This window comes from Coloeus monedula (assembly GCF_965178545.1).
Source record: "Coloeus monedula genome assembly, chromosome: 34".
NCBI lineage: Eukaryota > Metazoa > Chordata > Aves > Passeriformes > Corvidae > Coloeus > Coloeus monedula.
The window spans coordinates 305,985-332,076 of record NC_138814.1 but is presented as its reverse complement, the minus strand read 5'-3'; the positions used below and the strand labels follow the sequence as shown (position 1 = coordinate 332,076).

General features: G+C 51.9%; 1 protein-coding gene across 1 annotated transcript in view; it reads left to right on the top strand.

Annotated features, from left to right (window-relative positions):
• The window catches only part of POLD1 (DNA polymerase delta 1, catalytic subunit), an 80,082-nt gene that overhangs the window by 39,736 nt on the left and 14,254 nt on the right, over window positions 1-26,092 (top strand). The window contains exons 15-21 of the mRNA XM_082299772.1: window positions 1,940-2,053; window positions 6,673-6,820; window positions 7,476-7,550; window positions 9,277-9,414; window positions 16,304-16,479; window positions 21,052-21,204; window positions 25,647-25,749. Of these exons, the coding sequence (XP_082155898.1) occupies window positions 1,940-2,053; window positions 6,673-6,820; window positions 7,476-7,550; window positions 9,277-9,414; window positions 16,304-16,479; window positions 21,052-21,204; window positions 25,647-25,749 (907 nt within the window). The remainder of the gene's footprint in view (window positions 1-1,939; window positions 2,054-6,672; window positions 6,821-7,475; window positions 7,551-9,276; window positions 9,415-16,303; window positions 16,480-21,051; window positions 21,205-25,646; window positions 25,750-26,092) is intronic.

Sequence of the window (26,092 nt, the reverse complement as noted above, 5' to 3'; positions counted from 1 at the left end):
GGCTGGTTTGGGCTGGGAGCGGCCCCAGGGCAGCACTGGGAGCACTGGGATCGCCCACAACCTCTGCTACAGCACCCTGCTGGGCCCGGGGGGGCCCCAAAAGCACGGGTCTGTACTGGTTTATACTGGTTTGTACTGGTTTGTACTGGTTTGCACTGGTTTGGGCTGGTTTGGGCTGGGAGCGGCCCCAGGGCGGCACTGGGAGCACTGGGATCGCCCACAACCTCTGCTACAGCACCCTGCTGGGCCCGGGGGGGCCCCAAAAGCACGGGTCTGTACTGGTTTGTACTGGTTTATACTGGTTTGGACTGGTTTATAGTGGTCTGTACTGGTTTGTACTGGTTTGGGCTGGTTTGGGCTGGGAGCGGCCCCAGGGCGGCACTGGGAGCACTGGGATCGCCCACAACCTCTGCTACACCACCCTGCTGGGCCTGGGGGGGCCCCAAAAGCACGGGTCTGTACTGGTTATACTGGTTTGGACTGGTTTGGACTGGTTTATAGTGGTTTGTAGCGATTTCTACTGGTTTGCAGTGTTTATGTTGGTCTGTACTGGTTTATACTGGTTTATAGTGGGTTTTGCTGGTTTATGGTGGTTTGTACTGGGTTTTGTTGGTCCGTAGTGGTTCATATGGGTTTATACTGGTCCATACTGGTCTATACAGGTTTGTATTGGTCTGTGCTGGTTCTACTGGTCCATACTGGTCCGTACTGGTCTGTACTGGTCTATACCGGTCCATACTGGTCCGTACTGGTCTATACCGGTCCATACTGGTCTGTACTGGTTTATACCAGTCCATACTGGTCCATACTGGTCTGTACTGGTCTATACTGGTCCATACTGCTCCATACTGGTCCATACCGGTCCATACTGGTCCATACCGGCCTGTACTGGTCTATACCAGTCCATACTGGTCCGTACTGGTCCGTATGGGTCCATACTGGTCCATACTGGTCCGTACTGGTCTATACCAGTCCATACTGGTCCATACCGGCCTGTACTGGTCTATACCAGTCCATACTGGTCCGTACTGGTCCATACCGGTCCATACTGGTCTATACCGGCCTGTACTGGTCTATACCAGTCCATACTGGTCCATACTGGTCCGTACTGGTCTATACCAGTCCATACTGGTCCATACTGGTCCGTACTGGTCTATACCAGTCCATACTGGTCCATACTGGTCTATACCAGTCCATACTAGTCCATACTGCTCCATACTGGTCCATACTGGTCCGTACTGGCCTATACCAGTCCATACTGGTCCATACTGCTCCATACTGGTCCGTACTGGTCCGTACTGGTCCGTACTGGTCTATACCAGTCCATACCGGCCTGTACTGGTCCATACCGGTCCATACTGGTCCATACCGGCCTGTACTGGTCTATACCAGTCCATACTGGTCCGTACTGGTCCGTATGGGTCCATACTGGTCCATACTGGTCCGTACTGGTCTATACCAGTCCATACTGGTCCATACTGGTCTATACCAGTCCATACTAGTCCATACTGCTCCATACTGGTCCGTACTGGTCCGTACTGGTCTATACCAGTCCATACTGCCCAATACTGGTCCGTACTGGTCCATACTGGTCTATACCAGTCCATACTGGTCCATACTGGTCCGTACTGGTCTATACCAGTCCATACTGCCCAATACTGGTCCGTACTGGTCCATACTGGTCTATACCAGTCCATACTGGTCCATACTGGTCCATACTGGTCCGTACTGGTCCATACTGGTCCATACCGGTCCATACTGGTCCATACTGGTCTGTACTGCTCCATACCGGTCCATACTGGTCCATACCGGCCTGTACTGGTCTATACCAGTCCATACTGCTCCATACCGGTCCATACTGGTCCATACCAGCCTGTACTGGTCTATACTGGTCCATACTGGTCCGTACTGGGCGCTCTGACCGCTGTGTCCCCCGCAGGCTGGGCCCCGGCGATTTCATCCGCACGCCCACGGGGCAGCTCTTCGTGGCACCGGCCGTGCGCAGGGGGCTCCTGCCCCGCGTGCTCGAGGGGCTGCTGGCGGCACGGGCAAGGTGGGCACACCTGGGGCACCTGGGCACACCTGGGCACACCTGGGCACACCTGGGGCACCTGGGGGCACCTGGGCACACCTGGGAGCTCACCTGGGAACTCACCTGGGCACACCTGGGAACTCACCTGGGAACTCACCTGGGCACACCTGGGGCACCTGGGCACACCTGGGGCACCTGGGAACTCACCTGGGCACACCTGGGGGGGCTGGGAGCTCACCTGGGAACTCACCTGGGCACACCTGGGGCACCTGGGCACACCTGGGGCACCTGGGGGCACCTGGGCACACCTGGGGGTGCTGGGAACTCACCTGGGCACACCTGGGGGGGCTCGGAGCTCACCTGGGGGCACCTGGGCACACCTGGGAGCTCACCTGGGCACACCTGGGCACACCTGGGGCACCTGGGGCACACCTGGGAGCTCACCTGGGCACACCTGGGGGGGCTCAGAGCTCACCTGGGGGCACCTGGGAACTCACCTGGGCACAGCTGGGCACACCTGGGGGCACCTGGGCACACCTGGGAGCTCACCTGGGCACACCTGGGGCACCTGGGCACACCTGGGAGCTCACCTGGGCACACCTGGGGCACCTGGGCACACCTGGGAGCTCACCTGGGGGCACCTGGGCACACCTGGGCACACGTGGGAACTCACCTGGGCACACCTGGGGCACCTGGGAACTCACCTGGGCAAACCTGGGGGCACCTGGGGGGGTTTGGGGTGATTTTGGGGTGGATTTGGGGTTTTTGGGGCCCAAGTGGGCGCTGCTGGGTCCTGGCAGGGTGAGGGCGGATTTGGGGTGAATTTGGGGCATTTTGGGCTCCCTGTGCTGGGAGCGGTGCCCAGGTGAGCGCTGCCGGGTCCTGGCAGGGTGAGGGCGGATTTGGGGTGAATTTGGGGCATTTTGGGCTCCCTGTGCTGGGAGCGGTGCCCAGGTGAGCGCTGCCGGGTCCTGGCAGGGTGAGGGCAGATTTGGGGTGAATTTGGGGTGAATTTGGGGCATTTTGGGCTCCCTGTACTGGGAGCGGTGCCCAGGTGAGCGCTGCCGGGTCCTGGCAGGGTGAGGGCGGATTTGGGGTGAATTTGGGGCATTTTGGGCTCCCTGTGCTGGGAGCAGTGCCCAGGTGAGCGCTGCCAGGTCCTGGCAGGGTGAGGGCAGATTTGGGGTGAATTTGGGGTGAATTTGGGGCATTTTGGGCTCCCTGTGCTGGGAGCGGTGCCCAGGTGAGCGCTGCCGGGTCCTGGCAGGGTGAGGGCGGATTTGGGGTGAATTTGGGGCATTTTGGGCTCCCTGTGCTGGGAGCGGTGCCCAGGTGAGCGCTGCCAGGTCCTGGCAGGGTGAGGGCGGATTTGGGGTGAATTTGGGGCATTTTGGGCTCCCTGTGCTGGGAGCGGTGCCCAGGTGAGCGCTGCCGGGTCCTGGCAGGGTGAGGGCAGATTTGGGGTGAATTTGGGGCATTTTGGGCTCCCTGTGCTGGGAGCGGTGCCCAGGTGAGCGCTGCCGGGTCCTGGCAGGGTGAGGGCAGATTTGGGGTGAATTTGGGGCATTTTGGGCTCCCTGTGCTGGGAGCGGTGCCCAGGTGAGCGCTGCCAGGTCCTGGCAGGGTGAGGGCAGATTTGGGGTGAATTTGGGGCATTTTGGGCTCCCTGTGCTGGGAGCGGTGCCCAGGTGAGCGCTGCCGGGTCCTGGCAGGGTGAGGGCAGATTTGGGGTGAATTTGGGGTGAATTTGGGGCATTTTGGGCTCCCTGTGCTGGGAGCGGTGCCCAGGTGAGCGCTGCCGGGTCCTGGCAGGGTGAGGGCAGATTTGGGGTGAATTTGGGGCATTTTGGGCTCCCTGTGCTGGGAGCGGTGCCCAGGTGAGCGCTGCCGGGTCCTGGCAGGGTGAGGGCAGATTTGGGGGTGAATTTGGGGTGAATTTGGGGCATTTTGGGCTCCCTGTGCTGGGAGCGGTGCCCGGGTGAGCGCTGCCGGGTCCTGGCAGGGTGAGGGCAGATTTGGGGTGAATTTGGGGTGAATTTGGGGCATTTTGGGCTCCCTGTGCTGGGAGCGGTGCCCAGGTGAGCGCTGCCGGGTCCTGGCAGGGCGAGGGCGGATTTGGGGTGAATTTGGGGCATTTTGGGCTCCCTGTGCTGGGAGCGGTGCCCAGGTGAGCGCTGCCGGGTCCTGGCAGGGTGAGGGCAGATTTGGGGTGAATTTGGGGTGATTTTGGGGCATTTTGGGCTCCCTGTGCTGGGAGCGGTGCCCAGGTGAGCGCTGCCGGGTCCTGGCAGGGTGAGGGCGGATTTGGGGTGAATTTGGGGTGAATTTGGGGCATTTTGGGCTCCCTGTGCTGGGAGCGGTGCCCAGGTGAGCGCTGCCGGGTCCTGGCAGGGTGAGGGCGGATTTGGGGTGAATTTGGGGCATTTTGGGCTCCCTGTGCTGGGAGCGGTGCCCGGGTGAGCACTGCCGGGTCCTGGCAGGGTGAGGGCAGATTTGGGGTGAATTTGGGGCATTTTGGGCTCCCTGTGCTGGGAGCGGTGCCCAGGTGAGCGCTGCCGGGTCCTGGCAGGGTGAGGGCAGATTTGGGGTGAATTTGGGGCATTTTGGGCTCCCTGTGCTGGGAGCGGTGCCCAGGTGAGCGCTGCCGGGTCCTGGCAGGGTGAGGGCAGATTTGGGGTGAATTTGGGGCATTTTGGGCTCCCTGTGCTGGGAGCGGTGCCCAGGTGAGCGCTGCCGGGTCCTGGCAGGGTGAGGGCAGATTTGGGGGTGAATTTGGGGTGAATTTGGGGCATTTTGGGCTCCCTGTGCTGGGAGCGGTGCCCGGGTGAGCGCTGCCGGGTCCTGGCAGTGTGAGGGCAGATTTGGGGTGAATTTGGGGCATTTTGGGCTCCCTGTGCTGGGAGCGGTGCCCAGGTGAGCGCTGCCGGGTCCTGGCAGGGTGAGGGCGGATTTGGGGTGAATTTGGGGCATTTTGGGCTCCCTGTGCTGGGAGCGGTGCCCAGGTGAGCGCTGCCAGGTCCTGGCAGGGTGAGGGCAGATTTGGGGTGAATTTGGGGCATTTTGGGCTCCCTGTGCTGGGAGCGGTGCCCAGGTGAGCGCTGCCGGGTCCTGGCAGGGTGAGGGCGGATTTGGGGTGAATTTGGGGTGAATTTGGGGCATTTTGGGTTCCCTGTGCTGGGAGCGGTGCCCAGGTGAGCGCTGCCGGGTCCTGGCAGGGTGAGGGCGGATTTGGGGTGAATTTGGGGTGAATTTGGGGCATTTTGGGCTCCCTGTGCTGGGAGCGGTGCCTAGGTGAGCGCTGCCGGGTCCTGGCAGGGTGAGGGCAGATTTGGGGTGAATTTGGGGTGAATTTGGGGCATTTTGGGCTCCCTGTGCTGGGAGCGGTGCCCAGGTGAGCGCTGCCGGGTCCTGGCAGGGTGAAGGTGGATTTGGGGTGAATTTGGGGCATTTTGGGCTCCCTGTGCTGGGAGCGGTGCCCAGGTGAGCGCTGCCGGGTCCTGGCAGGGTGAGGGCAGATTTGGGGTGAATTTGGGGTGAATTTGGGGCATTTTGGGCTCCCTGTGCTGGGAGCGGTGCCCAGGTGAGCGCTGCCGGGTCCTGGCAGGGTGAGGGCGGATTTGGGGTGAATTTGGGGCATTTTGGGCTCCCTGTGCTGGGAGCGGTGCCCAGGTGAGCGCTGCCAGGTCCTGGCAGGGTGAGGGCAGATTTGGGGTGAATTTGGGGCATTTTGGGCTCCCTGTGCTGGGAGCGGTGCCCAGGTGAGCGCTGCCGGGTCCTGGCAGGGTGAGGGCGGATTTGGGGTGAATTTGGGGTGAATTTGGGGCATTTTGGGCTCCCTGTGCTGGGAGCGGTGCCCAGGTGAGCGCTGCCGGGTCCTGGCAGGGTGAGGGCAGATTTGGGGTGAATTTGGGGCATTTTGGGCTCCCTGTGCTGGGAGCGGTGCCCAGGTGAGCGCTGCCGGGTCCTGGCAGGGTGAGGGCGGATTTGGGGTGAATTTGGGGTGAATTTGGGGCATTTTGGGCTCCCTGTGCTGGGAGCGGTGCCCAGGTGAGCGCTGCCGGGTCCTGGCAGGGTGAGGGCAGATTTGGGGGTGAATTTGGGGTGAATTTGGGGCATTTTGGGCTCCCTGTGCTGGGAGCGGTGCCCAGGTGAGCGCTGCCGGGTCCTGGCAGGGCGAGGGCGGATTTGGGGTGAATTTGGGGCATTTTGGGCTCCCTGTGCTGGGAGCGGTGCCCAGGTGAGCGCTGCCGGGTCCTGGCAGGGTGAGGGCAGATTTGGGGTGAATTTGGGGCATTTTGGGCTCCCTGTGCTGGGAGCGGTGCCCAGGTGAGCGCTGCCGGGTCCTGGCAGGGTGAGGGCGGATTTGGGGTGAATTTGGGGTGAATTTGGGGCATTTTGGGCTCCCTGTGCTGGGAGCGGTGCCCAGGTGAGCGCTGCCGGGTCCTGGCAGGGTGAGGGCAGATTTGGGGGTGAATTTGGGGTGAATTTGGGGCATTTTGGGCTCCCTGTGCTGGGAGCGGTGCCCAGGTGAGCGCTGCCGGGTCCTGGCAGGGCGAGGGCGGATTTGGGGTGAATTTGGGGCATTTTGGGCTCCCTGTGCTGGGAGCGGTGCCCAGGTGAGCGCTGCCGGGTCCTGGCAGGGTGAAGGCGGCGCTGGCCGAGGAGCAGGACCCCGAGCGGCGCCAGGTGCTGGACGGGCGGCAGCTGGCACTGAAGGTCAGCGCCAACTCCGTGTACGGCTTCACCGGCGCCCAGGCCGGGCGGCTGCCCTGCCTCGAGATCTCACAGGTACCCGCGCACCTGGGCACACCTGGGCACACCTGGGGGCACCTGAGTACGGCTGGGCGCAGCTGGGCATGGCTGGGGGCACCTGGGCACATCTGGGGGCACCTGGCCACACCTGGGGCACACCTGGAGCACACCTGGGGGCACCTGGGGCACACCTGGAGCACACCTGGGCACACCTGGGGGCACCTGGGCACGGCTGGGGGCACCTGGGACACACCTGGAGCACACCTGGGCACACCTGGAGCACACCTGGGCATGGCTGGGGGCACCTGGGCACACCTGGGCACACCTGGAGCACACCTGGGCATGGCTGGGGGCACCTGGGACACACCTGGAGCACACCTGGGGGCACCTGGGCACACCTGGCGGCACCTGGGGCACACCTGGAGCACACCTGGGCACACCTGGGGGCACCTGGGCACGGCTGGGGGCACCTGGGCACACCTGGAGCACACCTGGGCACACCTGGAGCACACCTGGGCACACCTGGGGGCACCTGGGCACGGCTGGGGGCACCTGGGACACACCTGGAGCACACCTGGGCACACCTGGCGGCATCTGGGACACACCTGGGCACACCTGGAGCACACCTGGGCACGGCTGGGGGCACCTGGGACACACCTGGAGCCCACCTGTGCCCACCTGTGCCCGGCAGAGCGTGACGGGCTTCGGGCGCCAGATGATCGAGAGGACGAAGCAGCTGGTGGAGAGCCAATACCCGGGGGTGCAGGTGAGGGCACCTGGGCACAGGTAACGGCACGGGGGGCACCTGGGGGCACCTGGGGGGCACCTGGGGGCACCTGGGCACAGGTAACGGCCTGGGGGGGCAGGTGAGGGCACCTGGGCACAGGTAACGGCACGGGGGGCACCTGGGACACACCTGGGGGCACCTGGGCACAGGTAACGGCCTGGGGGGGCACCTGGGCACACCTGGGGGGCACCTGGGGGATTTTAGGGGCGTTTTGGGGGTTTTTGGGGCGGTTTTTGGGGTTTCTGGAGCATTTTTGGGGTTTCTGGGGAGGTTTTTGGGGGTTTTTGGGGTGGATTTTGGGGTTTTTGGGGTGGTTTTGGGGGTTTTTGGGGTGGATTTTGGGGCAGTTTTGGGGTTTCTGGGGTGGATTTTGGGGCAGTTTTGGGGTTTCTGGGGTGGATTTTGGGGTTTCTGGGGAGGTTTTTGGGGTTTCTGGGGTGGTTTTGGGGCGGTTTTTGGGGTGGTTTTTGGGGTTTCTGGGGTGGTTTTGGGGCAGTTTTTGGGGTTTCTGGGGTGGATTTTGGGGTTTCTGGGGTGGTTTTGGGGGTTTTTTGGGGCGGTTTTTGGGGTTTCTGGGGCGGTTTTGGGGCGGTTTTTGGGGTTTCTGGGGTGGATTTTGGGGTTTCTGGGGTGGTTTTGGGGTGGTTTTTGGGGCGGTTTTTGGGGTTTCTGGGGCGGTTTTGGGGTTTCTGGGGTGGTTTTGGGGGTTTTTTGGGGTGGTTTTTGGGGTTTCTGGGGCGGTTTTGGGGTTTCTGGGGTGGTTTTGGGGTGGTTTTTGGGGCGGTTTTTGGGGTGTCTGGGGCGGTTTTTGGGGTTTCTGGGGTGGATTTTGGGGTTTCTGGGGCGGTTTTGGGGGTTTTTTGGGGCGGTTTCTGGGGTTTTTTGGGGCGCTGACCCCGTTTTTGGGGTCCCTGACGCGGATTTCGGGGTGCCAGGTGGTGTACGGGGACACGGACTCGGTGATGTCACCTGGGGCGGTTTTGGGGCGGTTTTTGGGGTTTCTGGGGCGGTTTTGGGGTTTCTGGGGTGGTTTTGGGGTGGTTTTTGGGGTGGTTTTTAGGGTTTCTGGGGCGGTTTTGGGGCGGTTTTTGGGGTTTCTGGGGTGGATTTTGGGGTTTCTGGGGCGGTTTTGGGGCGGTTTTTGGGGTTTCTGGGGTGGATTTTGGGGTTTTGGGTGTTTTTTGGGGCGGTTTTTGGGGCTTCTGGGGTGGATTTTGGGGTTTCTGGGGTGGTTTTGGGGGTTTTTTGGGGCGGTTTTTGGGGTTTTTTGGGGCGCTGACCCCGTTTTTGGGGTCCCTGACGCGGATTTCGGGGTGCCAGGTGGTGTACGGGGACACGGACTCGGTGATGTCACCTGGGGCGGTTTTGGGGCGGTTTTTGGGGTTTCTGGGGCGGTTTTGGGGTTTCTGGGGTGGTTTTGGGGTGGTTTTTGGGGTGGTTTTTAGGGTTTCTGGGGCAGTTTTGGGGCGGTTTTTGGGGTTTCTGGGGTGGATTTTGGGGTTTCTGGGGCGGTTTTGGGGCGGTTTTTGGGGTTTCTGGGGTGGATTTTGGGGTTTTGGGTGTTTTTTGGGGCGGTTTTTGGGGCTTCTGGGGTGGATTTTGGGGTTTCTGGGGTGGTTTTGGGGGTTTTTTGGGGCGGTTTTTGGGGTTTTTTGGGGCGCTGACCCCGTTTTTGGGGTCCCTGACGCGGATTTCGGGGTGCCAGGTGGTGTACGGGGACACGGACTCGGTGATGTGCCGCCTGAGCGTGCCCACGGTGGCCGAGGCGGCGGCGCTCGGACGCGAGGTGGCCTCGTGGGTGTCCGGCCACTTCCCCTCCCCCATCCGCCTCGAGTTCGAGAAGGTGCGGCCCCGAAATGGGGGGAAATCAACCCAAAAATGGGGGAGGGAAACGGGGGGAAAGACCAAAAAAAGAGGGGGGGGGAAAATGACACAAAAATGGGGGAAAATGACACAAAAATGGGAAAAGACAGCTGGGGGGGGTGGGGGGGAAAGGAGAAAAAAATAGGGAAAAAACGGGAAAAAACGGGCAGAGAAATGGGGAAAACAGCAAAAGAAGGAGGGGAAAATGGGGTAAAAATGAGGAAAAAAGGTCAAAAATGGAGGGGGAAATAGCCCAGAAATGGGGGGGGGGGGGGAATGAGTAAAATGGGTCCAGAAATGGTGAAAAAATGGGTGAAAATGAGGAGAAATAGCAAAAAAAGGAGAAAAAAGTAGCTGAAAAAAGGGGCAAGAAATAGCAAAAAAGTGGGGGAAAATGCTGGAAAATGGGGGGAAAATAGCGAAAAAAAAAGGGACAAAGGGGCCCAAAAATGGGGAAAAAATGGGGGGGAAATGGCTGGAAAATGGGAAAAAAATAACAAAAAAACCCAGGAAAAAAATGGGAAGAAATAGCAAAAAAAAAAGGGGAAAATACGAAGGAAAAAATAAAGAAAAATAGAAAAAAATGGGGGGGAAATTGCTGAAAAATGGGAAAAAATAGCTCCAAAAATAATAAAAAGTGGGGGAAAATAGGTTAAAAAATTGGGAGAAACTGCTAAAAAATGGGGAAAAAAGCCTGAAAAAAGAGGGGAAAAAACGGGGAAAATAAGCAAAAAAAAGGGGGGGGAGAAATTGCTGAAAAACGGGGGAAAAAATAGCAAAAAAAATCACCAAAAAATATGGAGGAAATTCCGGGGAAAATGGGAAAAAATAACTTAAAAAATGGTGAGAAATTGCTAAAAAAGGGGGAAAAAAAGGGGAAAAATGGGGGGGATATTTCGAAAAAATGGGAAAAAAATAACAAAAAAAATGAAAGGAAATGGCTGAAAAATGGGGAAAAAGTAGCAAAAAAAGCACCAAAAAATATGGAGGAAATTACGGGAAAAATGAGAAAAAATAAGTTAAAAAATGGTGAGAAATTGCTAAAAAAGGGGGAAAAAAAGGGGAAAAATGGGGGGGATATTTCGAAAAAATGGGAAAAAAATAACAAAAAACCAAGAAAAAAAAGGGAAAGAATGACAAAAAAAATGAAGGGAAATGGCTGAAAAATGGGGAAAAAGTAGCAAAAAAATCACCAAAGAATATGGAGGAAATGGTGGGAAAAATGGGAAAAAATAAGTTAAAAAATGGTGAGAAATTGCTAAAAAAGGGGGGGAAAAAGGCAAAAAACAGCAAAAGAATGGGGGGAAATTGCTGAAAAATGGGGAAAAAGTAGCAAAAAAGCCACAAAAAAAGATGGAGGAAATTGTGGGAAAAATGGAAAAAAATGGGTCAAAGAATGGTGAGAAATTGCTAAAAATGGGGGAAAAAAAGGGAAAAAACAGCAAAAGAACGGGGGGAAATGGCTGAAAAATGGGGAAAAAGTAGCAAAAAAAGCACCAAAGAATATGGAGGAAATTACGGGAAAAATGAGAAAAAATAAGTTAAAAAATGGTGAGAAATTGCTAAAAAAGGGGAAAAAAAAGGGGAAAAATGGGGGGGATATTTCGAAAAAATGGGAAAAAAATAACAAAAAACCAAGAAAAAAAAGGGAAAAAATGACAAAAAAAATGAAGGGAAATTGCTGAAAAATGGGGAAAAAGTAGCAAAAAAAGCACCAAAGAATATGGAGGAAATTACGGGAAAAATGAGAAAAAATAAGTTAAAAAATGGTGAGAAATTGCTAAAAAAGGGGGGGAAAAAGGCAAAAAACAGCAAAAAAAATGGAGGGAAATTGCTGAAAAATGGGGAAAAAGTAGCAAAAAAATCACCAAAGAATATGGAGGAAATGGTGGGAAAAATGAGAAAAAATAAGTTAAAAATGGTGAGAAATTGCTAAAAATGGGGAAAAAAAGGGAAAAAACAGCAAAAGAATGGGGGGAAATTGCTGAAAAATGGGGAAAAAGTAGCAAAAAAAGCACCAAAAAATATGGAGGAAATTGCGGGAAAAATGGGTCAAAGAATGGTGAGAAATTGCTAAAAAAGGGGAAAAAAAAGGGGAAAAATGGGAGGGATATTTCGAAAAAATGGGAAAAAAATAACAAAAAACCAAGAAAAAAAAGGGAAAAAATGACAAAAAAAATGAAGGGAAATGGCTGAAAAATGGGGAAAAAGTAGCAAAAAAATCACCAAAGAATATGGAGGAAATGGTGGGAAAAATGGGAAAAAATAAGTTAAAAAATGGTGAGAAATTGCTAAAAATGGGGGGGAAAAAGGCAAAAAACAGCAAAAGAATGGGGGGAAATTGCTGAAAAATGGGGAAAAAGTAGCAAAAAAAGCACCAAAAAATATGGAGGAAATTGCGGGAAAAATGGGTCAAAGAATGGTGAGAAATTGCTAAAAAAGGGGAAAAAAAAGGGGAAAAATGGGGGGGATATTTCGAAAAAATGGGAAAAAAATAACAAAAAACCAAGAAAAAAAAGGGAAAAAATGACAAAAAAAATGAAGGGAAATTGCTGAAAAATGGGGAAAAAGTAGCAAAAAAATCACCAAAGAATATGGAGGAAATTACGGGAAAAATGAGAAAAAATAAGTTAAAAAATGGTGAGAAATTGCTAAAAAAGGGGAAAAAAAGGGAAAAAACAGCAAAAGAACGGGGGGAAATTGCTGAAAAATGGGGAAAAAGTAGCAAAAAAATCACCAAAGAATATGGAGGAAATGGTGGGAAAAATGAGAAAAAATAAGTTAAAAAATGGTGAGAAATTGCTAAAAAAGGGGAAAAAAAAGGGGAAAAATGGGGGGGATATTTCGAAAAAATGGGAAAAAAATAACAAAAAACCAAGAAAAAAATGGGAAAAAATAACAAAAAAAATGAAGGGAAATTGCTGAAAAATGGGGAAAAAGTAGCAAAAAAATCACCAAAAAATATGGAGGAAATTACGGGAAAAATGAGAAAAAATAAGTTAAAAAATGGTGAGAAATTGCTAAAAAAGGGGAAAAAAAGGGAAAAAACAGCAAAAGAACGGGGGGAAATTGCTGAAAAATGGGGAAAAAGTAGCAAAAAAAGCCACAAAAAATATGGAGGAAATTGCGGGAAAAATGGGAAAAAATGGGTCAAAGAATGGTGAGAAATTGCTAAAAAAGGGGAAAAAAAAGGGGAAAAATGGTGGGGATATTTTGAAAAAATGGGAAAAAAATAACAAAAAAACCAAGAAAAAAAAGGGAAAAAAATAACAAAAAAAATGAAGGGAAATTGCTGAAAAATGGGGAAAAAGTAGCAAAAGAATCACCAAAAAATATGGAGGAAATGGTGGGAAAAATGAGAAAAAATAAGTTAAAAAATGGTGAGAAATTGCTAAAAAAGGGGAAAAAAAGGGAAAAAAATGGGGGGGATATTTTGAAAAAATGGGAAAAAAATAACAAAAAACCAAGAAAAAAAAGGGAAAGAATGACAAAAAAAATGGAGGGAAATTACTGAAAAATGGGGAAAAAGTAGCAAAAAAATCACCAAAAAAGGTGGAGGAAATGGTGGGAAAAATGAGAAAAAATAAGTTAAAAAATGGTGAGAAATTGCTAAAAGAGGGGGGGAAAAAGGCAAAAAACAGCAAAAAAAAAATGGAGGGAAATTGCTGAAAAATGGGGAAAAAGTAGCAAAAAAATCACCAAAAAAGGTGGAGGAAATGGTGGGAAAAAATGGGTCAAAGAATGGTGAGAAATTGCTAAAAAAGGGGAAAAAAAAGGGGAAAAATGGTGGGGATATTTTGAAAAAATGGGAAAAAAATAACAAAAGACCAAGAAAAAAAAGGGAAAAAAATAACAAAAAAAAAGAAGGGAAATTGCTGAAAAATGGGGAAAAAGTAGCAAAAAAATCACCAAAGAATATGGAGGAAATGGTGGGGAAAATGGGAAAAAATAACTTAAAAAATGGTGAGAAATTGCTAAAAAAGGGGAAAAAAAGGGAAAAAAATGGGGGGGATATTTTGAAAAAATGGGAAAAAAATAACAAAAAACCAAGAAAAAAAAAGGAAAGAATGACAAAAAAAATGGAGGGAAATTGCTGAAAAATGGGGAAAAAGTAGCAAAAAAATCACCAAAAAAGGTGGAGGAAATGGTGGGAAAAATGAGAAAAAATAAGTTAAAAAATGGTGAGAAATTGCTAAAAGAGGGGGGGAAAAAGGCAAAAAACAGCAAAAAAAAAATGGAGGGAAATTGCTGAAAAATGGGGAAAAAGTAGCAAAAAAATCACCAAAAAAGGTGGAGGAAATGGTGGGAAAAAATGGGTCAAAGAATGGTGAGAAATTGCTAAAAAAGGGGAAAAAAAAGGGGAAAAATGGTGGGGATATTTTGAAAAAATGGGAAAAAAATAACAAAAAACCAAGAAAAAAAAGGGAAAAAATGACAAAAAAAATGAAGGGAAATGGCTGAAAAATGGGGAAAAAGTAGCAAAAGAATCACCAAAAAATATGGAGGAAATGGTGGGAAAAATGAGAAAAAATAAGTTAAAAAATGGTGAGAAATTGCTAAAAAAGGGGGGGAAAAAGGCAAAAAACAGCAAAAAAAATGGAGGGAAATTGCTGAAAAATAGGGAAAAAGTAGCAAAAAAATCACCAAAAAAGGTGGAGGAAATGGTGGGAAAAATGAGAAAAAATAAGTTAAAAAATGGTGAGAAATTGCTAAAAATGGGGAAAAAAAGGGAAAAAACAGCAAAAGAATGGGGGGAAATGGCTGAAAAATGGGGAAAAAGTAGCAAAAAAAGCACCAAAGAATATGGAGGAAATTACGGGAAAAATGAGAAAAAATAAGTTAAAAAATGGTGAGAAATTGCTAAAAATGGGGAAAAAAAGGGAAAAAACAGCAAAAGAATGGGGGGAAATTGCTGAAAAATGGGGAAAAAGTAGCAAAAAAATCACCAAAAAAGGTGGAGGAAATGGTGGGAAAAATGAGAAAAAATAAGTTAAAAAATGGTGAGAAATTGCTAAAAAAGGGGAAAAAAAAGGGAAAAAACAGCAAAAGAATGGGGGGAAATTGCTGAAAAATGGGGAAAAAGTAGCAAAAAAGCCACAAAAAAAGATGGAGGAAATTGCGGGAAAAATGGGAAAAAATGGGTCAAAGAATGGTGAGAAATTGCTAAAAATGGGGGAAAAAAAGGGGAAAAACAGCAAAAGAATGGGGGGAAATTGCTGAAAAATGGGGAAAAAGTAGCAAAAAAATCACCAAAGAATATGGAGGAAATTGCGGGAAAAATGGGTCAAAGAATGGTGAGAAATTGCTAAAAATGGGGAAAAAAAGGGAAAAAACAGCAAAAGAACGGGGGGAAATTGCTGAAAAATGGGGAAAAAGTAGCAAAAAAAGCACCAAAGAATATGGAGGAAATGGTGGGAAAAATGAGAAAAAATAAGTTAAAAAATGGTGAGAAATTGCTAAAAAAGGGGAAAAAAAAGGGGAAAAATGGTGGGGATATTTTGAAAAAATGGGAAAAAAATAACAAAAAACCAAGAAAAAAAAGGGAAAAAAATAACAAAAAAAATGAAGGGAAATTGCTGAAAAATGGGGAAAAAGTAGCAAAAAAATCACCAAAAAATATGGAGGAAATGGTGGGAAAAATGAGAAAAAATAAGTTAAAAAATGGTGAGAAATTGCTAAAAGAGGGGGGGGGGAAGGGAAAAAACAGCAAAAAAAAAAAAGGAGGGAAATTGCTGAAAAATGGGGAAAAAGTAGCAAAAGAATCACCAAAAAATATGGAGGAAATTGCGGGAAAAATGGGAAAAAATGGGTCAAAGAATGGTGAGAAATTGCTAAAAATGGGGAAAAAAAGGGGAAAAATGGGGGGGATATTTCGAAAAAATGGGAAAAAAATAACAAAAAACCAAGAAAAAAAAAGGAAAAAATGACAAAAAAAATGAAGGGAAATTGCTGAAAAATGGGGAAAAAATACCAAAAAAATCACCAAAAAAGGTGGAGGAAATGGTGGGAAAAATGAGAAAAAATAAGTTAAAAAATGGTGAGAAATTGCTAAAAATGGGGAAAAAAAGGGAAAAAACAGCAAAAGAATGGGGGGAAATTGCTGAAAAATGGGGAAAAAGTAGCAAAAAAATCACCAAAAAAGGTGGAGGAAATGGTGGGAAAAATGAGAAAAAATAAGTTAAAAAATGGTGAGAAATTGCTAAAAATGGGGAAAAAAAGGGAAAAAACAGCAAAAGAATGGGGGGAAATTGCTGAAAAATGGGGAAAAAGTAGCAAAAAAAGCACAAAAAAAGATGGAGGAAATTGTGGGAAAAATGGGAAAAAATGGGTCAAAGAATGGTGAGAAATTGCTAAAAATGGGGGAAAAAAAGGGAAAAAACAGCAAAAGAACGGGGGGAAATGGCTGAAAAATGGGGAAAAAGTAGCAAAAAAAGCACCAAAGAATATGGAGGAAATTACGGGAAAAATGAGAAAAAATAAGTTAAAAAATGGTGAGAAATTGCTAAAAAAGGGGGAAAAAAAGGGGAAAAATGGGGGGGATATTTCGAAAAAATGGGAAAAAAATAACAAAAAACCAAGAAAAAAATGGGAAAAAATAACAAAAAAAAAGAAGGGAAATTGCTGAAAAATGGGGAAAAAGTAGCAAAAAAATCACCAAAAAATATGGAGGAAATTACGGGAAAAATGAGAAAAAATAAGTTAAAAAATAGTGAGAAATTGCTAAAAAAGGGGGGGAAAAAGGGAAAAAAATGGGAAAAAACAGCAGAAAAATGGGGAAAAAAGAGGTGCAAAAATGGGGAAAAATTTGGGGAAAATGGGGAAAGGCTGCTGGAAAGGGGACAAAGGTGTTTGGGGTTTTTGGGGCTCAGGTGTACCTGCCCTACCTGCTGATCAGCAAGAAGCGCTACGCCGGCCTCTGCTTCCCGGGGGGCTGCGCCGAGAGCCCCAAGCTGGACTGCAAAGGGCTGGAGGCCGTGCGCAGGGACAACTGTCCCCTGGCTGCCAACGTGGTGACAGCCTGCCTGCGGAGGATCCTGCTGCACCGGTGAGAAACGGGGCCAAAACGGGCAAAAACGGGGAAAAAACGGTGAAAAAACGGGGAGAAATGGTGAAAAAACGGGGAAAAACGGGGGAAAAATGGGGAGAAACGGGGCAAAAATGGGGGAAATGGCCCAAAAATGGGGGAGTTGTCCCCTGGCTGCCAACGTGGTGACAGCCTGCCTGCGGAGGATCCTGCTGCACCGGTGAGAAACGGGGCCAAAACGGGCAAAAACGGGGAAAAAACGGGGAGAAACGGTGAAAAAATGGGGAGAAACGGTGAAAAAACGGGGGAAAACGGGGGAAATGGCCCCAAAATGGGGGAAATGGCCCAAAAATGGGGGAGTTGTCCCCTGGCTGCCAACGTGGTGACAGCCTGCCTGCGGAGGATCCTGCTGCACCGGTGAGAAACGGGGCAAAAACGGGCAAAAACGGTGAAAAAACGGGGAGAAACGGTGAAAAAACAGGGGAAAACGGGGGAAAAATGGGGGAAATGGCCCAAAAATGGGGGAGTTGTCCCCTGGCTGCCAACGTGGTGACAGCCTGCCTGCGGAGGATCCTGCTGCACCGGTGAGAAACGGGGCAAAACGGGCAAAAACGGGGAAAAAACGGTGAAAAAACGGGGAGAAACGGTGAAAAAATGGGGGAAAACGGGGGAAAAATGGGGGAAATGGCCCAAAAATGGGGGAGTTGTCCCCTGGCTGCCAACGTGGTGACAGCCTGCCTGCGGAGGATCCTGCTGCACCGGTGAGAAACGGGGCCAAAACGGGCAAAAACGGGGAAAAAACGGTGAAAAAACGGGGAGAAACGGTGAAAAAACGGGGGAAAACGGGGGAAAAATGGGGGAAATGGCCCAAAAATGGGGGGAAATGGCCCAAAAATGGGGGAGTTGTCCCCTGGCTGCCAACGTGGTGACAGCCTGCCTGCGGAGGATCCTGCTGCACTGGTGAGAAACGGGGCAAAACGGGCAAAAACGGTGAAAAAACGGGGAGAAACGGTGAAAAAACGGGGAGAAACGGGGGAAAAACGGGGGAAAACGGTGAAAAAATGGGGGAAATGGCCCAAAAATGGGGGAAATGGCCCAAAAATGGGGGAGTTGTCCCCTGGCTGCCAACGTGGTGACAGCCTGCCTGCGGAGGATCCTGCTGCACCGGTGAGAAACGGGGCAAAAACGGGGAAAAAACGGGGAGAAACGGTGAAAAAATGGGGAAAAACGGTGAAAAAACGGGGAGAAACGGTGAAAAAATGGGGAAAAACGGGGCAAAAATGGGGGAGTTGTCCCCTGGCTGCCAACGTGGTGACAGCCTGCCTGCGGAGGATCCTGCTGCACCGGTGAGAAACGGGGCAAAAACGGGGAGAAACGGTGAAAAAACGGGGAGAAACGGTGAAAAAACGGGGAGAAACGGTGAAAAAACGGGGAGAAACGGGGGAAAAATGGGGAAAATGGCCCAAAAATGGGGGAAATGGCCCAAAAATGGGGGAGTTGTCCCCTGGCTGCCAACGTGGTGACAGCCTGCCTGCGGAGGATCCTGCTGCACCGGTGAGAAACGGGGCAAAAACGGGCAAAAACGGGGAAAAAACGGGGAGAAACGGTGAAAAAATGGGGAGAAACGGTGAAAAAACGGGGGAAAACGGGGGAAATGGCCCAAAAATGGGGGAAATGGCCCAAAAATGGGGGAGTTGTCCCCTGGCTGCCAACGTGGTGACAGCCTGCCTGCGGAGGATCCTGCTGCACCGGTGAGAAACGGGGCAAAAACGGGCAAAAACGGTGAAAAAACGGGGAGAAACGGTGAAAAAACGGTGAAAAAATGGGGAGAAACGGTGAAAAAATGGGGGAAATGGCCCAAAAATGGGGGAAATGGCCCAAAAATGGGGGAGTTGTCCCCTGGCTGCCAACGTGGTGACAGCCTGCCTGCGGAGGATCCTGCTGCACCGGTGAGAAACGGGGCCAAAACGGGCAAAAACAGGGAGAAACGGTGAAAAAACGGGGAAAAACGGGGGAAAAACGGGGGAAAACGGGGGAAAAATGGGGGAAATGGCCCAAAAATGGGGGAGTTGTCCCCTGGCTGCCAACGTGGTGACAGCCTGCCTGCGGAGGATCCTGCTGCACCGGTGAGAAACGGGGCAAAAACGGGCAAAAACGGGGAAAAAACGGGGAAAAACGGGGGAAAAATGGGGAAAAACGGTGAAAAAATGGGGGAAAACGGGGGAAAAATGGGGGAAATGGCCCAAAAATGGGGGAAATGGCCCAAAAATGGGGGAGTTGTCCCCTGGCTGCCAACGTGGTGACAGCCTGCCTGCGGAGGATCCTGCTGCACCGGTGAGAAACGGGGCAAAAACGGGCAAAAACGGGGAAAAAACGGGGAAAAACGGGGGAAAAATGGGGAAAAACGGTGAAAAAATGGGGGAAAACGGGGGAAAAATGGGGGAAATGGCCCAAAAATGGGGGAAATGGCCCAAAAATGGGGGAGTTGTCCCCTGGCTGCCAACGTGGTGACAGCCTGCCTGCGGAGGATCCTGCTGCACCGGTGAGAAACAGGGCAAAAACGGGCAAAAACGGGGAAAAAACGGTGAAAAAACGGGGAGAAACGGTGAAAAAATGGGGAAAAACGGTGAAAAAATGGGGGAAACGGGGAAAAATGGGGGAAATGGCCCAAAAATGGGGGAAATGGCCCAAAAATGGGGGAGTTGTCCCCTGGCTGCCAACGTGGTGACAGCCTGCCTGCGGAGGATCCTGCTGCACCGGTGAGAAACGGGGCCAAAACGGGCAAAAACGGTGAAAAAACGGTGAAAACAGTGAAAAAATGGGGAAAAAATGGGGGGAAAAAAGCCAAAAAATGGGGGGGAAAAGCCAAAAATGGGGGGAAAAAAAGCCAAAAAATGGGGGGAAAGCGGCCAAAAAATGGGGGGAAAAGCCAAAAATGGGGGGAAAAAAGGCAAAAATGGGGGGAAAAAAGCCGAAAAATGGGGGGGAAAAGGCAAAAATGGAGGGAAAAAAAGGCAAAAGATGGGGGGAAAAAAGCCAAAAAATGGGGGGAAAAAAAGCCAAAAATGGGGGGGAAAAAAGGCCAAAAATGGGGAAAAAAAGGCAAAAATGGAGGGAAAAAAAGGCAAAAATGGGGGGAAAAAAAGCCGAAAATGGGGGGAAAAAAGCCAAAAAATGGGGGGGGGGGGGGGGGGGGGAAGGCAAAAAATGGGGGGAAAAAAGCCAAAAAATGGGGGGAAAAAAGCCAAAAAGTGGGGGGGGAAAAAAGGCAAAAATGGGGGGAAAAAAGGCAAAAATGGGGGGAAAAAAGCCAAAAAATGGGGGGAAAAAAGGGCAAAAATGGGGGGGAAAAAAGCCAAAAAATGGGGAAAAAAAGCCAAAAAATGAGGGGAAAAAAGCCAAAAAATGGGGGGAAAAAAAGGCAAAAAATGGGGGGAAAAAAGGCAAAAATGGGGGGAAAAAGCCAAAAATGGGGGGAAAAAAAGCCAAAAAATGGGGGGGAAAAAGCCAAAAAATGGGGGGAAAAGCCAAAAATGGGGGGAAAAAAGGCAAAAATGGGGGAAAAAAAAGCCGAAAAATGGGGGGAAAAAGCCAAAAATGGGGGGAAAAAAAGGCAAAAGATGGGGGAAAAAAGCCAAAAAATGGGGGGAAAAAAGGCAAAAATGGGGGGAAAAAAAAGGCAAAAATGGGGGGAAAAAAGGCAAAAAATGGGGGGAAAAAAGGCAAAAAATGGGGGAAAAAAAAGCCGAAAAATGGGGGGGGAAAAGCCAAAAATGGGGGGAAAAAAGCCAAAAATGGGGGGAAAAAAAGGCAAAAAATGGGGGGAAAACGGCCACAAATGGGGGGGAAAAAAGGCAAAAAATGGGGGAAAAAAAGGCAAAAAATGGGGGGGAAAAGCCAAAAATGGGGGGAAAAAAGCCAAAAATGGGGGGGAAAAAAGGCAAAAAATGGGGGGAAAGAAGCCAAAAATGGGGGGAAAAAAAGGCAAAAAATGGGGGGAAAGAAGCCAAAAATGGGGGGAAAAAAAGGCAAAAAATGGGGGGAAAGAAGCCAAAAATGGGGGGAAAAAGCCAAAAATGGAGGGAAAAAAAGGCAAAAATGGGGGGAAAAAAGCCAAAAAATGGGGGGGAAAAAGGGCAAAAATGGGGGGGGAAAAAGCCAAAAAATGGGGGGGGGAAAAGGCAAAAAATGGGGGGAGAAAAAGGCAAAAAATGGGGGAAAAAAAGCCGAAAAATGGGGGGAAAAAAGGCAAAAAATGGGGGGAAAAAAGGCAAAAAATGGGGGGAAAAAAGCCAAAAATGGGGGGGGAAAGGCAAAAAATGGGGGAAAAAAAGCCAAAAATGGGGGGGAAAAAAGGCAAAAATGGGGGGAAAAAAAGCCGAAAAATGGGGGGAAAAAAGCCAAAAATGGGGGGAAAAAGCCAAAAAATGGGGGGAAAAAAGCCAAAAATGGGGGGAAAAAGCCAAAAATGGGGGGAAAAAGCCAAAAATGGGGAAATCCGGGGCAAAAAGCTGGGCGAGGGGGGAAGTGGCCCCAAACTGGGCGGGTTTTTGGGCCGGGCCGGGGTCCCTGAGGCAGCCCCCGGCCCCGCAGGGACCCGCAGGGCGCCGTGGCCCACGCGCAGGAGGTGATCTCGGACCTGCTCTGCAACCGCGTGGACATCTCGCAGCTCGTCATCACCAAGGAGCTGACGCGGGCGGCCGGCGCCTACAGCGCGCCCCAGGCCCACGTGGCGCTGGCCGAGAGGTGCGAGCCCCGCCAGGGCCCGGAGACGGGCACAAGCCCCAAAAACCGCCCCGGAATAACCCGAAAACTGCCCCGAAAATACCCCAAAAACTGCCCCGGAATAACCCAAAAATTGCCCCGGAATAACCCGAAAACTGCCCCGGAATAACCCGAAAACTGCCCCAGAAATACCCCAAAAACTGCCCCGGAATAACCCGAAAATTGCCCCGGAATAACCCGAAAACCGCCCCGAAATACCCCGAAAACTGCCTGGAAATATCCCAAAAACCGCCCCGAAATACCCCGAAAACCGCCCCGGAAATACCCCGAAAACTGCCCCGGAATAACCCGAAAACTGCCCCGGAATAACCCGAAAACTGCCCCGGAATAACCCAAAAATTGCCCCGAAATACCCCGAAAACCGCCCCGGAATAACCCGAAAACTGCCCCGGAATAACCCAAAAATTGCCCCGGAATAACCCGAAAACCGCCCTGAAATGCCCCGAAAACCGCCCTGAAATGCCCCGAAAACCGCCCCGGAAATGCCCCAAAAACTGCCCCGGAATAACCCGAAAACCGCCCCGGAAATACCCCAAAAACCGCCCGGAAATACCCCAAAAACTGCCCCGAAATACCCCGAAAACCGCCCTGAAATGCCCCGAAAACCGCCCCGGAATACCCCAAAAACTGCCCTGAAATACCCCAAAAACTGCCCCGAAATACCCCAGAAATGGGGAAAACGGGCCTGGAAACCCCAAAAAGCGCCCCAAAAACCCCAAAAGCCGCCCCCAGTTTTCCCCCTGAACCCCAATTTTTGGGGGTTTTTCCTCCCCCCCAAATTTCACATTTTTTCCAAATTGTTTTGAGATTTCACCCAAATTTTTGGAGGGGGATTTTCCCCAAATCCCGGCTCCTTTTCCCGAATTCGGGGTCGTTTCTCCCAAATTTGGGGCTGATTTTCCCAAATCCGGGCTCCTTTTCCCCAAATTCTGTCTCCTTTTCCCCAATTCCGGGGTCATTTCTCCCAAATTTGGGGCCGATTTTCCCAAATTTGGGGCCGATTTTCCCAAATCCCGGCTCTTTCCCCCAAATCCCGTCTCCTTTTCCCAAATCGGGGCTGATTTCCCCCAAATCCGGGCTCCTTTTTCCCAAATCGGGGCTGATTTCCCCCAAATCCGGGCTCCTTTTTCCCAAATCGGGGCTGATTTCCCCCAAATCCCGGCTCCTTTTCCCCAAATCGGGGCTGATTTCCCCCAAATCCGGGCCGTTTTTCCCAAATCCGGGCTGATTTCCCCCAAATCCGGCTCCTTTTTCCCAAATCGGGGCTGATTTCCCCCAAATCCGGGGCCGTTTTTCCCAAATCGGGGCTGATTTCCCCCAAATCCGGGGCTGATTTTCCCAAATCGGGGCTGATTTCCCCCAAATCCGGCTCCTTTTTCCCAAATCGGGGCTGATTTCCCCCAAATCCCGGCTCCTTTTCCCAAATCCGGGGCCGTTTTTCCCAAATCGGGGCTGATTTCCCCCAAATCCGGGCTCCTTTTCCCAAATCGGGGCTGATTTCCCCCAAATCCGGGGCCGTTTTTCCCAAATCCGGGGCCGTTTTCCCCAAATCCCGGCTCTTTCCCCCATATCCCGGCTCCTTTTCCCAAATCCCGGCTCCTTTTTCCCAAATCGGGGCTGATTTCCCCCAACTCCCGGCTCCTTTTTCCCAAATCGGGGCTGATTTCCCCCAAATCCCGGCTCCTTTTCCCAAATCGGGGCTGATTTCCCCCAAATCCCGGCTCCTTTTTCCCAAATCGGGGCTGATTTCCCCCAAATCCCGGCTCCTTTTTCCCAAATCGGGGCTGATTTCCCCCAACTCCCGGCTCCTTTTCCCCAACTCCCGGCTCCTTTCCCCCAAATCGGGGCTGATTTCCCCCAAATCCCGGCTCCTTTTTCCCAAATCGGGGCTGATTTCCCCCAAATCTCGGCTCCTTTTCCCAAATCGGGGCTGATTTCCCCCAAATCCGGGGCCGTTTTTCCCAAATCGGGGCTGATTTCCCCCAAATCCGGGGCCGTTTTTCCCAAATCGGGGCTGATTTCCCCCAAATCTGGGGCCGTTTTTCCCAAATCCGGGCTGATTTCCCCCAAATCCCGGCTCCTTTTCCCAAATCCGGGGCCGTTTTTCCCAAATCGGGGCTGATTTCCCCCAAATCCCAGCTCCTTTTTCCCAAATCGGGGCTGATTTCCCCCAAATCCGGCTCCTTTTTCCCAAATCGGGGCTGATTTCCCCCAAATCCCGGCTCCTTTTTCCCAAATCCGGGCTGATTTCCCCCAAATCCCGGCTCCTTTTCCCAAATCCGGGGCCGTTTTTCCCAAATCGGGGCTGATTTTCCCAAATCGGGGCTGATTTCCCCCAAATCCCGGCTCCTTTTTCCCAAATCCGGGCTGATTTCCCCCAAATCCGGGCTCCTTTTTCCCAAATCGGGGCTGATTTCCCCCAAATCCGGGGCCGTTTTTCCCAAATCGGGGCTGATTTCCCCCAAATCCGGGGCCGTTTTTCCCAAATCCGGGCTGATTTCCCCCAAATCCGGGGCCGTTTTTCCCAAATCCGGGCTCCTTTCCCCCAAATCCGGGGCCGTTTTTCCCAAATCCCGGCTCCTTTTCCCCAAATCCGGGGCCGTTTTTCCCCAAATCCGGGCTGATTTTCCCCAACTCCCCGCTCCTTTCCCCAAGTCCGGGCTAATTTCCCCCAAATCCGGGGCCGTTTTCCCCAAATCCCGGCTCTTTCCCCCAAATCCCGGCTCCTTTTCCCAAATCGGGGCTGATTTCCCCCAACTCCCGGCTCCTTTCCCCCAAATCCGGGGCCGTTTTCCCAAATCGGGGCTGATTTCCCCCAAATCCCGGCTCCTTTTCCCAAATCTGGGCTGATTTCCCCCAACTCCCGGCTCCTTTTTCCCAAATCGGGGCTGATTTCCCCCAAATCCGGGGCCGTTTTTCCCAAATCGGGGCTGATTTCCCCCAACTCCCGGCTCCTTTTTCCCAAATCGGGGCTGATTTCCCCCAACTCCCGGCTCCTTTTCCCAAATCCGGGCTGATTTCCCCCAACTCCCGGCTCCTTTTTCCCAAATCGGGGCTGATTTCCCCCAAATCCGGGGCCGTTTTCCCAAATCGGGGCTGATTTCCCCCAAATCCCGGCTCCTTTTTCCCAAATCGGGGCTGATTTCCCCCAACTCCCGGCTCCTTTTTCCCAAATCGGGGCTGATTTCCCCCAACTCCCGGCTCCTTTTCCCAAATCCGGGCTGATTTCCCCCAACTCCCGGCTCCTTTTTCCCAAATCGGGGCTGATTTCCCCCAAATCCGGGGCCGTTTTTCCCAAATCGGGGCTGATTTCCCCCAACTCCCGGCTCCTTTTTCCCAAATCGGGGCTGATTTCCCCCAACTCCCGGCTCCTTTTCCCAAATCCGGGCTGATTTCCCCCAACTCCCGGCTCCTTTTTCCCAAATCGGGGCTGATTTCCCCCAAATCCGGGGCCGTTTTTCCCAAATCGGGGCTGATTTCCCCCAAATCCCGGCTCCTTTTTCCCAAATCGGGGCTGATTTCCCCCAACTCCCGGCTCCTTTTTCCCAAATCGGGGCTGATTTCCCCCAAATCCCGGCTCCTTTTCCCAAATCGGGGCTGATTTCCCCCAAATCCCGGCTCCTTTTTCCCAAATCCCGGCTCCTTTTCCCAAATTGGGGCTGATTTCCCCCAAATCCGGGGCCGTTTTTCCCAAATCCGGGCTGATTTCCCCCAACTCCCGGCTCCTTTCCCCCAAATCCGGGGCCGTTTTTCCCAAATCCCGGCTCCTTTTCCCCAAATCCGGGGCCGTTTTTCCCCAAATCGGGGCTGATTTTCCCCAACTCCCCGCTCCTTTCCCCAAGTCCGGGCTAATTTCCCCCAAATCCGGGGCCGTTTTCCCCAAATCCCGGCTCTTTCCCCCAAATCCCGGCTCCTTTTTCCCAAATCGGGGCTGATTTCCCCCAAATCCCGGCTCCTTTTTCCCAAATCGGGGCTGATTTCCCCCAAATCGGGGCTGATTTCCCCCAAATCCGGGGCCGTTTTTCCCAAATCCCGGCTCCTTTTCCCAAATCCGGGGCCGTTTTTCCCAAATCGGGGCTGATTTCCCCCAAATCCCGGCTCCTTTTCCCAAATCCGGGCTGATTTCCCCCAAATCCCGGCTCCTTTTCCCAAATCGGGGCTGATTTCCCCCAACTCCCGGCTCCTTTTTCCCAAATCGGGGCTGATTTCCCCCAAATCCCGGCTCCTTTTTCCCAAATCGGGGCTGATTTCCCCCAAATCGGGGCCGTTTTTCCCAAATCCGGGCTGATTTCCCCCAAATCCCGGCTCCTTTTTCCCAAATCGGGGCTGATTTCCCCCAACTCCCGGCTCCTTTTTCCCAAATCGGGGCTGATTTCCCCCAAATCCGGCCCTTTCCCGCCCAGGCTGCGCCGGCGCGACCCCGGCAGCGCCCCCTCGCTGGGGGACAGGGTCCCGTACGTCATCGTCAGCGGCGCCCGCGGCCAGGCCGCCTACACCCGCTCCGAGGTCAGCCGGGGTCAAGGGGTCACCCGGGGGTCACTCAGGGGTCACTCGGGGGTCAAGGGGTCAGCCGGGGTCAAGGGGTCACTCGGCGTTCAAGGGGTCACTCGGCGTTCAAGGGGTCACCCGGGGTCACTCAGGGGTCACCCGGGGTCACTCGGGGGTCAGGGGGTCACCCGGGGGTCAAGGGGTCACCCTGGGGTCAAGGGGTCACTCAGGGGTCACGGGGTCACTCGGGGGTCAAGGGGTCACCCGGGGTCACTCAGGGGTCACCCGGGGTCACTCGGGGGTCAGGGGGTCACCCGGGGGTCAAGGGGTCAGCCGGGGGTCAAGGGGTCACCCGGGGTCA